This window comes from Gopherus evgoodei, chromosome 4 (genome assembly GCF_007399415.2).
Source record: "Gopherus evgoodei ecotype Sinaloan lineage chromosome 4, rGopEvg1_v1.p, whole genome shotgun sequence".
NCBI classification, from domain to species: domain Eukaryota; kingdom Metazoa; phylum Chordata; order Testudines; family Testudinidae; genus Gopherus; species Gopherus evgoodei.
This window is the reverse complement of record NC_044325.1, coordinates 137,005,295-137,020,042: the sequence shown is the minus strand read 5'-3', so window position 1 is coordinate 137,020,042 and position 14,748 is coordinate 137,005,295. Positions and strand designations below refer to the sequence as shown.

General features: G+C 44.3%; 1 protein-coding gene across 6 annotated transcripts in view; it reads left to right on the top strand.

Annotated features, from left to right (window-relative positions):
• The window catches only part of BRPF3 (bromodomain and PHD finger containing 3), a 49,517-nt gene that overhangs the window by 14,831 nt on the left and 19,938 nt on the right, over positions 1 to 14,748 (top strand). For 3 of the 6 annotated variants that reach the window (XM_030561243.1, XM_030561244.1, XM_030561245.1), the window contains exons 4-9: positions 1,281 to 1,412; positions 4,272 to 4,400; positions 4,783 to 5,095; positions 6,874 to 7,143; positions 8,652 to 9,155; positions 12,454 to 12,550. In XM_030561243.1, coding sequence (XP_030417103.1) covers positions 1,281 to 1,412; positions 4,272 to 4,400; positions 4,783 to 5,095; positions 6,874 to 7,143; positions 8,652 to 9,155; positions 12,454 to 12,550 — 1,445 coding nt within the window. The remainder of the gene's footprint in view (positions 1 to 1,280; positions 1,413 to 4,271; positions 4,401 to 4,782; positions 5,096 to 6,873; positions 7,144 to 8,651; positions 9,156 to 12,453; positions 12,551 to 14,748) is intronic. The other 3 variants (XM_030561248.1, XM_030561247.1, XM_030561246.1) reach the window with 3 other exon arrangements.

The window sequence follows — 14,748 nt, the reverse complement described above, 5'->3', positions numbered from 1 at the left end:
TGAATGGAATCAGTGCCCTGGGATTGTGCTAGTGTGTGATGTGCTGCTGGTGGGACCTTCTTTCAGATGAATCATAAAACCAAGCACTGTCTATTAATGGCTGTTAAAGATCCCATTCACAAGACAAGAGGTGTTAGCTCCAGAATCGTGGCCAAATCCCAGTTTGGGTAATTCCTCCTGCGGCTTCAATTTCAAATCCTCCAATGCACATTTATGGCCCTATTTAAATAATAATTAGATAAATAGCCTTTTTGTTTCCTCTTCTGAACTGATGTGTAATGTTAAACAGTGGCTGCGTTCCAGACCAGTGGTAGCTGGTGAGATAGTGAAGTCAAGTGATTCCTGTATGCTGTAAAACTTCTTTGTGGAGCATTGTGTATATTGTGCACATGTATTTTTTCCATATTTAGTGGAAATCACAGATTTGATTTGTGTGGTGACTTCTGACTGACTAGTGCAAAATTTAATTTACACTAATGAATCTAGGGTAGGGGAGTGCAAAATTTTCTTAATGTATTGATTTAGCAGTTTTCAGTAAGTAGTCATTGTAAATGAATGCTTCTGGGTGAAAGGCACTATACAAATGTAAATCATCAGTACTTCCTTTGTGTTTGTCTTTTATTGGTTGTCTCAGGTGAGCATTTATACATCAGTATATCCTTGTCATTACTTGAAAAGCAAAGAAAAGGACCTTAAGAGAGGAAGGCTGGCTGTGTAATTAAGGAACTGGGTTGGAACTTGGGAGGTCTGAGTTCAGCTCCCAGTTTTGGCTCTTCCTGTGTGACTTTGGGCAACTAGTTTATTCTCTCTGTGCCTCAGTTCCCCATCTGTAAAAAAGCAGATAGTACTTCCTTTCTCCCATACACACAGACTAAACCTGTCTGTCGAGGTTGTGAACTCTTTGGGGTAGAGACCATTCCTACTATGTACAGCACTTAACACGATGGGTCACTAAGCTCAGTGGTAGTGTAAATCATAATGACTTTTATATAAACGGAGTGAGAGTATGAGTGAACATGGACTAGATCTTATTTCTGGAATGTGGTTATAACCTGGTTTAGACCTGTCCACACAGACAAGACCAAATGCCTGTCTTACCATGATCAGACTGCTATTTAAGTATATTGCTTAAACACAGTCGATTTTGTAATGTGGATGGGGTCTAGTAGAAATGGAAGTAGACAGGAGGAAGAGTATGAGAGTGGAGACACTTGGAAAAAGTATACAACACAAGAAATCTGTATGTGCATTTCATCTCATCCCACTGTTAACCCTTACAGAAGGAGCAGGATGAGAAGACCAGTGCAGTGAAGGAGGAACTGAAGTACTGGCAGAAACTGCGGCATGATTTGGAGAGAGCGCGGTTGCTCATTGAGCTGATCCGTAAGAGGGAGAAACTCAAACGGGAACAGGTAGGTAGATCCTGGGCCTTTCCTGCAGCCTCCTGCGCCTCTCCACTTGCAGCTGGAGGAGGAATTGAAACACAGCAGCTTTTCTTAAATCTTTTTTTCTTTGCACAAGGTCTGATCTTCAGAGGTACTGAGCACCCAGAACTCCCATTGAGGTCTGAGGGAGATACAGGTGCTCAACCTCTGCAAATCAGACCCTGCTGACTTGCAGTGCTAGGGAGAGGCTGACTGATGGCATTGTTCTGTGCAAGCTTCTTTATATAACTACCTGTGCATTTGAATCATGACCTGCAACACCCCTGCTATTTCTGTCCTGAGCATGGACCAGATGCTTGTGCAACAGAAACTAGATCTTCTTTAATATTTAATATTCCAGTATTTTGGTAACTGTCACACCAAGAATGATCCTAAACCCTCCTCCTCTCCATTTGGTAAGCCAGAGATTCCTATGTCTTACCTTCAGGTGGTTTTTTTTTTGTGAGAGAGGCAGTTTTAAATTTAGACCACTTACTAACCTAGAAAGTTTTCTCTTTTGTCCTTGCAGTTTTTCAAACTTATACCAGCTTGCATGGTCAGATTTCTTTCACATTCTCCATCCTGGTCTCAATATTATTTACTTTGCTTATGAGCTTGTCCAGTTGGAAATCTTTTCTAGTGACAGCTGACTGGACTCCATCCATTTTTTGACGAGATCTTCTGCTGGTGCCAGCACTGGTTCATCCTGTTTACGTTGTTCTTACAGGATTGGGGTTATCCTGCTGTGAATGCAGACATCCTTTGGGTGGGAGGGTAAAAAATCATTCCTTTGTTTGTTTCCTTTTGCTTTTGATATCTTGATGTGTCTGTATCACAGGCAACTACATCCTAAACAGTCTAGTGAAATTGCAGTATAGTTTGGAAAGGAAAAGTTATCATAGAATCATAGAGTATCAGGGTTGGAAGGGACTTCAGGAGGTCATCTAGTCCAACCCCCTGCTCAAAGCAGGACCAACACCAACTAAATCATCCCAGCCAGGGCTTTGTCAAGCCTGACCTTAAAAACCTCTAAGGAAGGAGATTCCACCACCTCCCTAGGTAACCCATTTCAGTGCTTCACCACCCTCCTAGTGAAATAGTGTTTCCTAATATCCAACCTAGACCTCCCCCACTGCAACTTGAGACCGTTACTCCTTGTTCTGTCATCTAGTACCACTGAGAACAGTCTAGATCAGGGGTAGGCACGGGTGCTGAAGGCGGCACACGAGCTGATTTTCAGTGGCACTTACACTGCCCGGGTCGTGGCCACCAGTCCAGGGGGCTCTGCATTTTAATTTAATTTTAAATGAAGCTTCTTAAACATTCTGAAACCTTATTTACTTTACATACAACAATAGTTTAGTTATATACACCTTTACCTCAATATAACGTGACCCGATATAACACAAATTCGGATATAACGCGGTAAAGCAGTGCTCTGGGGGGGTGTGGGGGGGCGCAGGGCTGTGCAGTCCAGTGGATCAAAGCATGTTTGATATAATGTGGTTTCACCTATAACATGGTAAGATTTTTTGGTTCCCGGGGACAGTGTTATATCGAGGTAAAGGTGTATTATAGACTTATAGAAAGAGACCTTCTAAAAAGGTTAAAATGTATTATTGGCACGTAAAACATTAAATTGAAAAGACTCGGCACACCACTTCTGAAAGGTTGCCGACCTCGATCTAGATTGATCCTCTTTGGAAGCCCCTTTCAGGTAGTTGAAAGCAGCTATAGAGAAACTTATGTAGCTGGAACTGCTTCTCAGCACAGATTTAGATGTATATGATATACATTCTTGGCAGTCCTAGCTTTTGGTCTTCCTACAGATTCATCTTTGATGTTGTGGGAAATACAGTGTCATCATACTGTCAGTGTAAAGCTCTTCCTGTGTTGTCGCCCAGGCTCTTACTGTTGCTGTCTTGTCATTTAACATGCAAAATAAAGTTTGCCTCACATAAGTAGAAGTCCTTTCTCTTGACATTGGGTTGGTGATTTTAGTGTCATATAGAAGGACTGTCATATCAGAAACCTTAAGAAATTAGAGGAATACATTTTTTCATTCAGTTCCTTTGTCCTTGAAGTAGAAATACAGCCAGATCAGATCAGATCAATGGTCCATCTAGTCCATTATCCTGTCTCTGAAATCAACCAGTAGTAGATGCTTCAGAGGAAGGAGCAGGAAAGCTGATGGATAACTATTGAATAGCCTACCTCTAGAATCTTTCTAGTTAGTGACTGGCTTATGCCCGGAAACATGAGAGTTTATATCCCTTATAATCTATTTATTTTGTCTAATGTAACCCTGGATGTTGCTATTCATAAAAAAATGCCTAAATCTTTTTTCCTTTTTTTAAAAAAAACCAATCCTGCTAATTGGTCTTATATTTTATGGCTGGGAATCCCATGGGTTACTTTGTGGGGCGTTAAAAGGTGTTCCCTGTTGTAAATTTTATACGTGTTGCCTTTTAATTTCATTGGGTTTCCCCTTGTTCTAGTGTTATGAGATAGACTGACTAGGAGCACCGCAGTTTGCAAGGTTTAGTTCCCTGATAGAGGGTCTATCAGATATTAAACTTGGACTGTAATATTTTTGTTAAGACAGTAAGAAGGCAACTTCTTTAACAATATGACTCCGTATCCTGCACAGTATTTTTGTTAATTTCTACATTACAAACAGAAGAAACAAGCACTTGATCAAACGTCCTTCAGAAATGAGTTTAAAAAGGTCTGAGGTTGCCATCAGTGAATGGAACTGATTTAATTTAATTTAATGGAAGTAAGGGAAATGCCACTTGCATTTTCCATTTTTGATAATAGCATGTGATTCCTTTCTACCATTCCCAGGTCAAAGTTCAACAGGCTGCTATGGAGTTACAGCTGACTCCTTTCAATGTGCTGCTGCGCACAACTTTGGACCTGCTGCAGGAGAAGGATCCGGCTCAGATTTTTGCAGAGCCCGTTAACCTGAATGAGGCAAGTATCTTTCCTATAAGCTGAGGGCACTGCTTTGAAGATGGGAGGAAGCTCACATGGTGTCATAGTTGGCACGGGCAGGGCATTGTTTTGAGAGACCCCAGCCCATCTTTGTCCTCAGTTAGCATGAGCTAAGGAATTTCTAAAGGAGGATCACATGAGGTATCCTAGGTATCGTTTTCAGGAAGCTTACTACAGCATCTCAGTCAAGTAATTTCATTCTGCAGAGCCGGGGCACGTCTGGCTCAGTTGGGTGGAGTATATGTGCATTGGTGACACTACCCCTTCTGCAGGTGGAAAGGACATTAAGAGTGCTTATGATGGATGCGCTCTGGTTGGCTAGTAAATGGTTTTTGTAATTGTACAGGTTTTATATGTTTAGGTTCCAGATTACCTGGAATTCATTTCCAATCCAATGGATTTTTCCACCATGAGGCGGAAGCTGGAGTCCCACCTGTACCGAACCTTGGATGAGTTTGAGGAAGACTTTAACCTTATAGTTACCAACTGCATGAGGTATAATGCTAAAGACACGATTTTCCACCGAGCAGCTGTCCGTCTGAGAGACCTTGGAGGAGCGATATTACGCCATGCGCGACGGCAGGCTGAAAACATCGGCTTTGACACTGATGTGGGGATTCACCTGCCCGAGTCACCCAAAACGGAAGACTTTTATCGCTTTTCTTGGGAGGATGGTGAGTTCCCCGGTCTGTTTATTTTTAGGATTGGCAAACAGTCCAGTAAAAGCCAGACTCCTAGACTCTGTGTGTAGGACCAACCATCGTTCTGACCATGTTACTTTGGCTGGGCTATAACTGTACCCACCATTTGAGGTGCAAGATTTGGGCACATCCATTTACCTGTATAGGCACTCATATGGCTCCCATTATTGTAGCGTCTAAGGACCAGATTTCAGATGAGCTTAACACCCACTTCCAGGGGCAAGTTTTCAAACATTCTTAGCTCCTCTTTAGGGACTTAAATAAGTGGGCAGCTTCTCAAAAGAGCCTCGTAGTGTGCTGAGCTCTTTTGAAAGTCTGCAGTGCTGCAATGGGAGCTGCTAGCTGTTGAGCACTTTGGAAAAGCTGGCCCTGATTGGGGATGCCGGGCACTTGGAAATGTGGCCTTGAGCTGTTTTGAAAATCCGGCTGTATGCGTCTAATAATTACAAATTTATCCTCACAACGCTCCTGAGTGTGAGTTAGGGAAACGTTTTTAATCCCCATTTTACAGATGGGAAGCTGAGGCATGGAAAGATTAAGTGATTTGCCCAAGGTCACAGGGAGTTTGTGGTAGAGCCAGGTATTGAAGCCAGCTCCCCTTAGTCCCAGACCACAAGACCATGGGCTCACTATTTGCTGTGGAATCCATGTGCCATGGCTATAGTGTAAATTGGGTATTTTTAAAGAGCCTTGAAAAGATGAATTCTTGCAGGTTTAGGCTGTCTTGTACTTTATATTATTGGCCCACCATTCCCCGACCTCTACCTAAGTTGGGAGGCTGGTTTACTGGAATTTAAAATCAGTTACATGCTTGTAGGGCAGTTTATTGTAGGAACAATCCTGCCCTGGCCAGCAGCTGGAATGGGAGGGTGTCTTCCATTTCCAATTTCCATGATTATTTTGAGTCACAAGTGCAGATATCCCAGTCTAACCTCATTTCACCCTTCTCCTTGCACTGGACATAATGACCACATACCCTCTCTCAACAAGGGCAATCTGGGTAGCCAAAGAAGTGGCATGATCTGAAGGTGTTGAGGCAGGGGGATGGGAAGAATTCTTTGTGAAGGGGACAGCATAGGCATGATGGGATTGTGACCCAGAATACCGAAAACACCATAGCAACAGCCTTGTCACGGAGACCTTTATTCCTGGCATGGCCTGAACTTATGATTGCCTCAGTTGTAGAAACCACCATGAGACGAATCGGCATCTCTGTAGCATTTGTTCCCAAACCCATGCAGTACGAAATAACTTTGCTGAACTTAGTTCAGACTACTGCTTCCCATCCCTCCCATGGAGCTTGCTCTGTGTTTGTGATCTGCTTCCTAAAGGATGCATCCCTCTTGGAATCTGACCCTGAAAGTTCTTCAGTCCTCCACCAGTGACATAGCGTTTGCAAATAGCATTGATAAGAAGACTCATAGAAATGCAGGGCTGGAAGAGAACTTGAGAGGTCATTTAGTCCAGTCCCCTGCACTGACGCAGGACCTAGTAAACCTAGACCAGCCCTGATAGGTGTTTGTCTAACCTGTGTTTTAAAACCTCCAATGACGGGGCTTCCACAAGCTGCCTTTGAAACCTGTTCCAATGTTTAATTATCCTTATAGTTAGATGCATGGCTGCAACTTGGAATGGTTGGTTTGGGTATAGTGGAATTTCCTCCTTCAAGAAACAGAGCACCTTTCTTTCACTCTTTGAGTACATGAGATGTCAGCAATCACTTCTTAACATTGCTTCTCTTCTTGGTGCAGTGGACAACATTCTCCTTCCCGAGAATCGGGCTCACCTTTCCCTGGAGGCGCAATTGAAGGAGTTGCTGGAGAAGCTGGACATGGTGAGCACCATGAGGTCCAGCGGCGCCCGGACCCGACGCATCCGCCTCTTGAGACGTGAGATCAACTCCATCAGGCAAAAGCTGGCCCAGCAACAGAACAAGACCATGCCAAATGGAGACCCTACCTCGCGGGAGGAAGGGCTGGACAAACCGCTAAGGGGAGAGCAGGACGATGACGGGGAGAAAGGTGAGAGGTTTCAGCCGGTCTTCAAGGGAAATGGAGAGCACTGCAGCCTGGGCCGGAAGGGAAACCTGTTGGGGATTGCAGAGGACTGACTAGATGATTGTATTGTTCATCTTTGTGCTGGGAAAGTGCATTTATTGTATCAGAAAGAGGTACGGGCCACATGTAACGAATTTTGAAAACAATCTGGAGCAGGCTGTCCAAGGGATTAGGGCATCAGAAACCTTCCTGATACTTCTTGGCACTTTATCGATTGGTATAGGCCATAGATTTCTTCTGCCAGGATTGTATTGTTTGAGAGATTGGAATTGGGAATGGGGTTACAAGCCTTTCAGGAGAGGCTAGAAGAGTATGAGAGGAGAGGTTGGAGGAGTATGTCACAGGTCGGGTTTCGCTGCACCTCTGCCCCCTCCTGTGGTTTGCTCAAGGTCTCAGATCTCCAGCCATCATTTCTGTATAGGTGGGGACCTCCGTCCCTCTCTCCGGACTGGGGATTTAGGCTTGCAATCCCCCCGTTATTCTCTGTGGCTAGCCCAGCAGATCTGACTGTAGTTCAGCAGCTGTGGTTCGTGCTCTCCCAGAGACTCTGACAGCGTTACCATTGACTAGCTCGTTTTCACAAAATGTAGTACGTTTATTGTAAGACAAAAGCAGTAGAGAGAAAACAGATCATAAAACAATACAGTCTACACTCATGCAACGCTTACCAGGTGTAGCCCATCTTCCAGACAGAGCCCTGGGAGGTTCCCAAAGTCCTCCAGACCTTTCCAGCGGGGCTTTACCCTCTTGGTTACAGTTTCATGTCAGTTTGAGGTTCAAAATGAGGTGCTATGGCTCAGTTCAGGCTCTTCTTTATACCAAAATCCTGGTTTTTTTTTAATCTGCTGGCCTCTCGAACCTGGCCTGAACCAGTCTATGCAATTCCTCCCAGGGGTGGTACTTCTCTGGAGTTACTTGTCACTGGATTTGCAGTAATTACCTCCCTCTGTTCGTAGTCCCTGGAGGAAGCTTGATAACCTTCCCCTGAAGAAGCTTAAATACAATCCCTTGCTCACAAAAATGCATATAACATTTATAGAGGCACAAGTTTATGAATAATCCCTGTGCCTACGGTGTCTGGCATATCTCTAAATAATAGTCTTTAGAAGTTTCTACGCTTCCAATGTCTCACATCTGTCATTCCCCTGCTTTGCTGTGTCTTACTATCTGAGGTTGTTCTTTCATACGTTGGAAATAAAATACCCAGATAGTGGCCATAGAGATATGAGGCATGCAACCAACATGGCAGATGGATCTAGTGTGGAAGAAGATGGACTTGCTCTCCATCTGGGGGCACTCTAGTTCTGACCTGTATCTTTATCAGGGTGCCTTCTGTAAGGGAGAATGACAGGCCTCTGTTATCGTTTGAGCCCATGGCTTTCCTGACGCCATAGGGAAGAGGTAGAGTTGCTATCAGTATTTTTGGGATTAACACTTTCTAAAATGTTCAAGCAGGTTCTTTCTTTCTTTAGCAGATGACACCAAGCCCCCACACCCACCCACCCTGGAGCCAACGGGACCTGCACCCTCCCTGTCTGAGCTGGACTCTCTGCAGGACCCTCCAACGCTCAAACCCATCAGTGAAAGCAAGTCCTTGAACAGACTGCAGAAGCGGATGAAATCAGAGGGCGAGCTCTTTGATAAGAAGGCACTACAGAGGGAGAGCCACGCTTTCCAGCGCTTGCTCAGTGACAATGGACTGAACGGACTGGCCCTTCAGGCCATGGATGCTCCTGCCAGCCCCCCATTCAGTGGCGTGGGCAGGCGTACGTCTGTCCTTTTTAAAAAAGCTAAGAATGGGGTGAAGCTGCAGAGGGGTTTGGACTGCCCCCTGGAGAACGGAGAGGACCACACCCAGAGTGGACAGCTTTCCCCCTCCAGTGCGGAGGGTGAACGACAAGCCCGGAAACGGCTGCGGAGTGGGAGCTGCAGCGCGAGTGATGGCGAGAAATCCCCCAGGCAGTCAGGAGAGACAGGTGACTCCTCTGGGCTTTTCTTGAGCGGGTGTCTGGAGCTAGTCTGGGCAGGGCTGCCTGGTCACCACTCTCTTGGCCAGCTGGCACAGCTGCCTTTGTAAAGATGGTCTCCAAACTCCCATAGGGTCAGCTACTTCCTTTAGTCATTTCAAAGGGGTTGTTGAACTGGTTGGTGATTAGTGGGTGTCATAGGACTCCAGTGCTAAATAAATAGGGGCAAACTATGTTTAGGTAGGAATCTACCCAGAGGAATTGCACTCCGGCAGCCAGCCAAGAAGTGGTGGTGGGAGAGTGGCTTGCAAACGTGTGAGCCTCCCCTTCACTCAACAAAGGCTGCATCTCTTCTTCCACCTCCCAATGAGCCTGGCACTAATATCTCAGCAGGTGATTTATTCATTTTTGAATGTAGTGCTTCTTAGAAGTGTCAGGTTGAGTAAAGTCCCCAGTAGTGGCTTAGAAATGCATGCTTTCTTGCAATGCCCTCTGCCTTAAAAGCTGAACATGGATGTACCCCCTCTAGGAGTGAGAGTTCCCTACCACAGCGATGACTTGTTTAGGCCGTGGCATCTCTCCGAGGCCCTGACTGGGGGAGCATGATGGACTGGACAGCCATAGAAGTTTAGGGGCCTCTGCTCTCCGCAGCATGGCATCTGGTGTTGGATGAGACATTACTATGTTAAACTTCATTTTAATTAAATTAACAGATGGTCTGGCGAGAAGAGAAAAATACAAAGATCCCTTTTAGAGGTTCAAAATGTGGGTAGGAAATGCTAAATGAGATCAAATTTAAGACACTGCCAAATGTGGGGGAGCACCTGAGTGAAAACAATTCAAGGCAAAAATAATGACTGGTAGGGGAAACCTGGAAAGAGATCAGACAGCAAATAAAGTCAAAGTGATTTTGGGCTGCATATTCAGAAGCATCACACGGCTGGGAGATAAGAGTAACCTCTGTTTGTAAGACTTTAGTGAGCTCGCACCTGGAATATTGCAATCATTCAAGGACATCTCACAGCCAGAAAGATGTTAACAAATTGGAGAGAGTTTAGAGAAAAGTAATCAGAATGGTGGAATTGACTTATCAGGAAAGATTAAAAGAAATGAGTTAAGTACAGTTTGTCTAAGCCGTGACTCCTGGTTGGGGGACACACAAGAACCATCTACAGATACTTAAAGGACAGAGAAAAATGATTTAAAGCTGTCCAAGGTGGGCTTAGGTTTAGCTAAGAGTAAGAGGATGAAATTAAGAAAGAAGAAAAAGTTAGGTAGGATATCAGGAAGTTCACTGCTGATCATGTGTTTACTTCTTTTTCCTATGAGCTGAAATGTTGCTTTTTTGATCCAGTCCCTTCCCCAACTTCAAACCTGGCTGATTTATCTTAATGTTAGGAGTGTAAGTAATACATAGAGTTTGCACTACCGCTGAAGCATATGGGGCCTGTGTTACTAGAACCAGGTGACTCCCAGAAATATGTTTCTAGTGGCTCCTTGTTCCATATTTACTGGTTCAGAGATTGTAGTGATGTTGACACAGGCATATGGATGATGATCTCTGAAGTGTCACGTTTATTCCTGTTAGAATTCTGACAGCCTTCTTTGAAACTTGTGTGACCTGGTACCTAGAGCCAGATTCACTCCAGGTGAAGTCTTGTGGAGTTGCATCTGCTAACACCAGCTCTGAATTTTGCTTCTGGTGTCCATGGAATGCATCTCGTATGATGGTGCTCAGCCTCCAAGGGGACCTGTAAGCCCTCACTGGCCATTCACCGTAGGTGTGTCCTTGCCTGTTCTTTGGAGTTTGTGTCTCCTTATGGTTTCTTGTGTAAGCTGAAAGATGATCCTGCATTTGTATTTATTTATCAGAGAACACCACGTCCTTGCAATGTGGGTTATGTTTTGTTGAGTTGGTAAATTCTGCAGTTGTATAGAATGAAAAACCGGCCAGCTTAGGGAGTGTTTCCAACTTTGGATATTAGAGTTCAGAGGAATAAGTTTAAATATTCCGTTTCATTGTTAAAGTGACATTTGAAATGGCCTGAGAGAAAGAAGATAAGAGGGAGATTTGGTCTACCCATGGACCGTTGCTTCCTTACACTTCCTTACTCTCTTAGCTTATTCAAGTGAACTATGCATTGGAAATCCAGAAATCCAGGGTAGAAGGTTTTATCTAAGGTGACATTTTCTAAATCTCAGATTTGATTTTCTAGCAAAAAAAATATAATTATCCCTGTGGTTGTTAGTTGTAGCCAGAATGTGTTACCATTAGTGTTCCAGCAGATATGACACCAGACTGGGAGTCAGGATTCTGGAGTTCAGTTCCCAGCTCTGCCACTGACTTTCTGTGTGAATTTGAGCAAACTACTTTGCTGCTCTGTGCCTCAGTTTCCCCATCCTTAAAATGGGGGTAATAATGCTCAATCACCTTTGTAAAGCACCTTGAAACTGATGGGCAAGCTGTTGATCTGAGCTTGAAAATCCTGGGTGCATTGATTAATGGGCACATCTGACACAGCTTGACACTAAAACTGGGCTCCTGCCTCGTTTTCTTTTCAGACAGCCCCAGAAGACCTGCTTTGTCTCTCCTCTGACTCTGCTTTGCTAGTTGTACCCTATACTGGTCTGCCATAGGGGGCTCCTTTTGTATGAAATGTGGGGGGGACTGCTGCTTTCCAAGGGAACAGAGGTGGTGAGAGGCCTGTTTTCATGTTTAGCCGTGGGTAGACATAGCAGTCAGTCAATGCTCCCAGGATTTGCGTGTGCCATTCTTCAGCCTGTCCAGTGGACAGTAAATAAAGCGCTTCATTTATCCAGAACGGGTGTTTGGTTGTCCAGACAAGAGGCTTCGCCTCCGGTAATCCCCGTGAGTTACAGACCAGCAGGTGCTGGGGAGAGGGAAGGTGAGCGAGAAGTGCCCTCTCATCAACAGTTAGAAACTGATCGGAGAAATGTACCAATGACTACGGTGACCACCACGCCTGGTCTGAAGCTAAACCATTGTTCCAAATAGTTAGGGAAAAACACTGTTTTACTAGATCCCTGCTGGCTGCTGCTGGGTCTGGGGAACTGAGTTTAGCATTCACTTTACTGTTAAATAAGATCTTCTTTTAAAAGTGTGGGGGTGGGGGGCGGAATAGTCTGGCTATTGGTATGATACCCTCCTTCTGAGATGTAGGGTCCAGAGCATTAGGGTGACAGTTCCTGAGCAGGTTGTGATGCCTCTCGGTCTCCCCCTTCAAGCATCCTTGGGTCATGGAGAGGCAAACCAGGCCTTTAGGCTTATTCTTTTCTGTCTTCTCAGCAGGAGTGACCAACGGCTTTGGGAAACATACGGAAAGCGGGTCTGACTCGGAGTGCAGCTCTGGCCTTGGCAGTGGGCTGGCATTTGAAGCCTGCAGGTAAGTCCCCTTCGCTGAGCCCTTCCCCAGAATACGTACTGTCTACACACGAACACGAAGCTGGGGTGTAAATCTACCCCACGCTAGCTTGCCGAACACCAAATGTCTGCATGGACACCACTGCTGTGCACTAAAAGTTCCATAGGATGCTTTGATCTCCCGCTTAGAAATGGAACTGGATCAAAGTGCTCTAGGGACTGACTGCACTGTCAGTGTGAAGCAGTAGGGTCCACACGGACACTTAAGTGCATGGTAGATTTGTACCCCAGCTTTTTGCGAACTAAGTGTTAGTGTAGGTAAGTCCTATACGTTCTCACTGGGTTTCCATGCCCTTCTTTCTAAGGCAACTTCACCATGTAAAGTCCTGTTCAAATTGTTTCTTAACTTCTGTATTAATGTTGGGGCTGAGAGCCAAAAGCCTCTTGCATTTACACGCTTTACACTCCTTATATAGTTCTCAAGCCAGTTCATAGATCCCAAGACAGCGTTTGATTTTTTAAAATGTAACTGGTGTATAGGAGACTCATGTTACATGATATGGATGTACATGCTCTAGCCGCTTTTACACAGGTATATCCATTACCAGAGAGCCAAAGTTGGGGAAACATAGGTCAGCCCAACCCTCTTGAGGTGAAGATGAGCCCCCATCACTTACCAGCACTGCTGCGTTCATTCTCAAGCGGTGCTTAAAAGATGTTCTCTTTTCCATTCTGAGCACCTCAGGCAGGACTGACTCGTCCGTAAACTGATCACCCGACCTCCCTTTTTGGCTGAAAACAGTTGACATAGGCACAAGTATATATGATATGATTGATATTACTGTTCTGTTTTGGGGGTCTGACCATAGATTCTGTCTATCACACCGCCCTGCTCACAATCTGAGCACCTCACAGTTACTGATAGATTTTTCCCTCACAACACCCTTGTGAGGTAGGAAGGTAGTGTTCCCATTTTACAGGTGGGGAACTGAGACAGGCTAGATAAGTGTCTTGCCCCACATCATACAACTGGTTTGTATCAGAGCAAAGAACTGAACCCAGGTCTTGTGAGTCCCAGCCCAGAGCCATAATCACTTTTTCAGGTTGGTGATGTCCTCATTTGAAGTGAAAAGTTTTCAGGTAGCAGTGATAATGGTGATTATCCAGAGAATGCTTGACCTTGAATGGGGAGGTGTGTGAGTGGCAAAGCAAGATTTCCTTTGTTTTAGATTGTAATAAAATTTTCTATATCTTCAACATCTCACAACCCCCGATTGCCTTGTGTGACACCTTTGGGATCATGACCAACCAGCTGAGAAACACTGCACTAGGCCACTCTTCCTTCCTAAGAAAATACTCATTTAGCCATGCAAGGCCCTGATCCTGCAATGTTATTTGGTCTCTGAGGGCATAAAACTCTCCCCATAAACATGCCTTTTCAGAACTGGGGCTACAATTTAAAACTAATCACTATGGTTTTCCCTTAACAAACTATTCCACTGGGGCATTGAGTCACAAGAACATTTTTAGGATGCAAACTTTTCTCTAGGACAGGGGTCGGCAACCTTTCAGAAGTGCTGTGCCGAGTCTTCATTTATTCACTCTAATTTAAGGTTTCGAGTGCCAGTAATACATTTTAACGTTTTTAGAAGGTCTCTTTCTGTAAGTCTATAATATATAACTAAACTATTGTTGTATGTAAAGTAAATAAGGTTTTTAAAATGTTTAAGAAGCTTCATTTAAAATTAAATTAAAATGCAGAGCCCCCCCGGACCAGTGGCCAGGACCCGGGCAGTGTGAGTGCCACTGAAAATCACCTCACGTGCTGCCTTTGGCACACGTGCCATAGGTTGCCTACCCCTGCTCTAGGAGCTACATAGAGTGTTCCAAAATGTTAGCTGTCAACCAATGTCTATAATTTTGTGGTTGTAGCTAAGATTTGATTTGTGTTTCCATTATGAACCTGTTTTCAGAGGTGTACAGCTTGTCAACAGAAATTAGTTCTGGACTGATTTTAACATAACACATTTTAACCCAAATTCAGCAAATTCAGTTTGGATTTATACTTTTTTTTTTAATAAAAAAAATTTTTAAAAACAAATTCACATGATTTTCTTAGATGCTCTTGTAACTCACAAACAATAGTGTTTTTAAAGCCCAATTTTGCAGAAAGATAGTCAACAGTACTCACTAATCTTTTTAATTTCTATAACAAATATT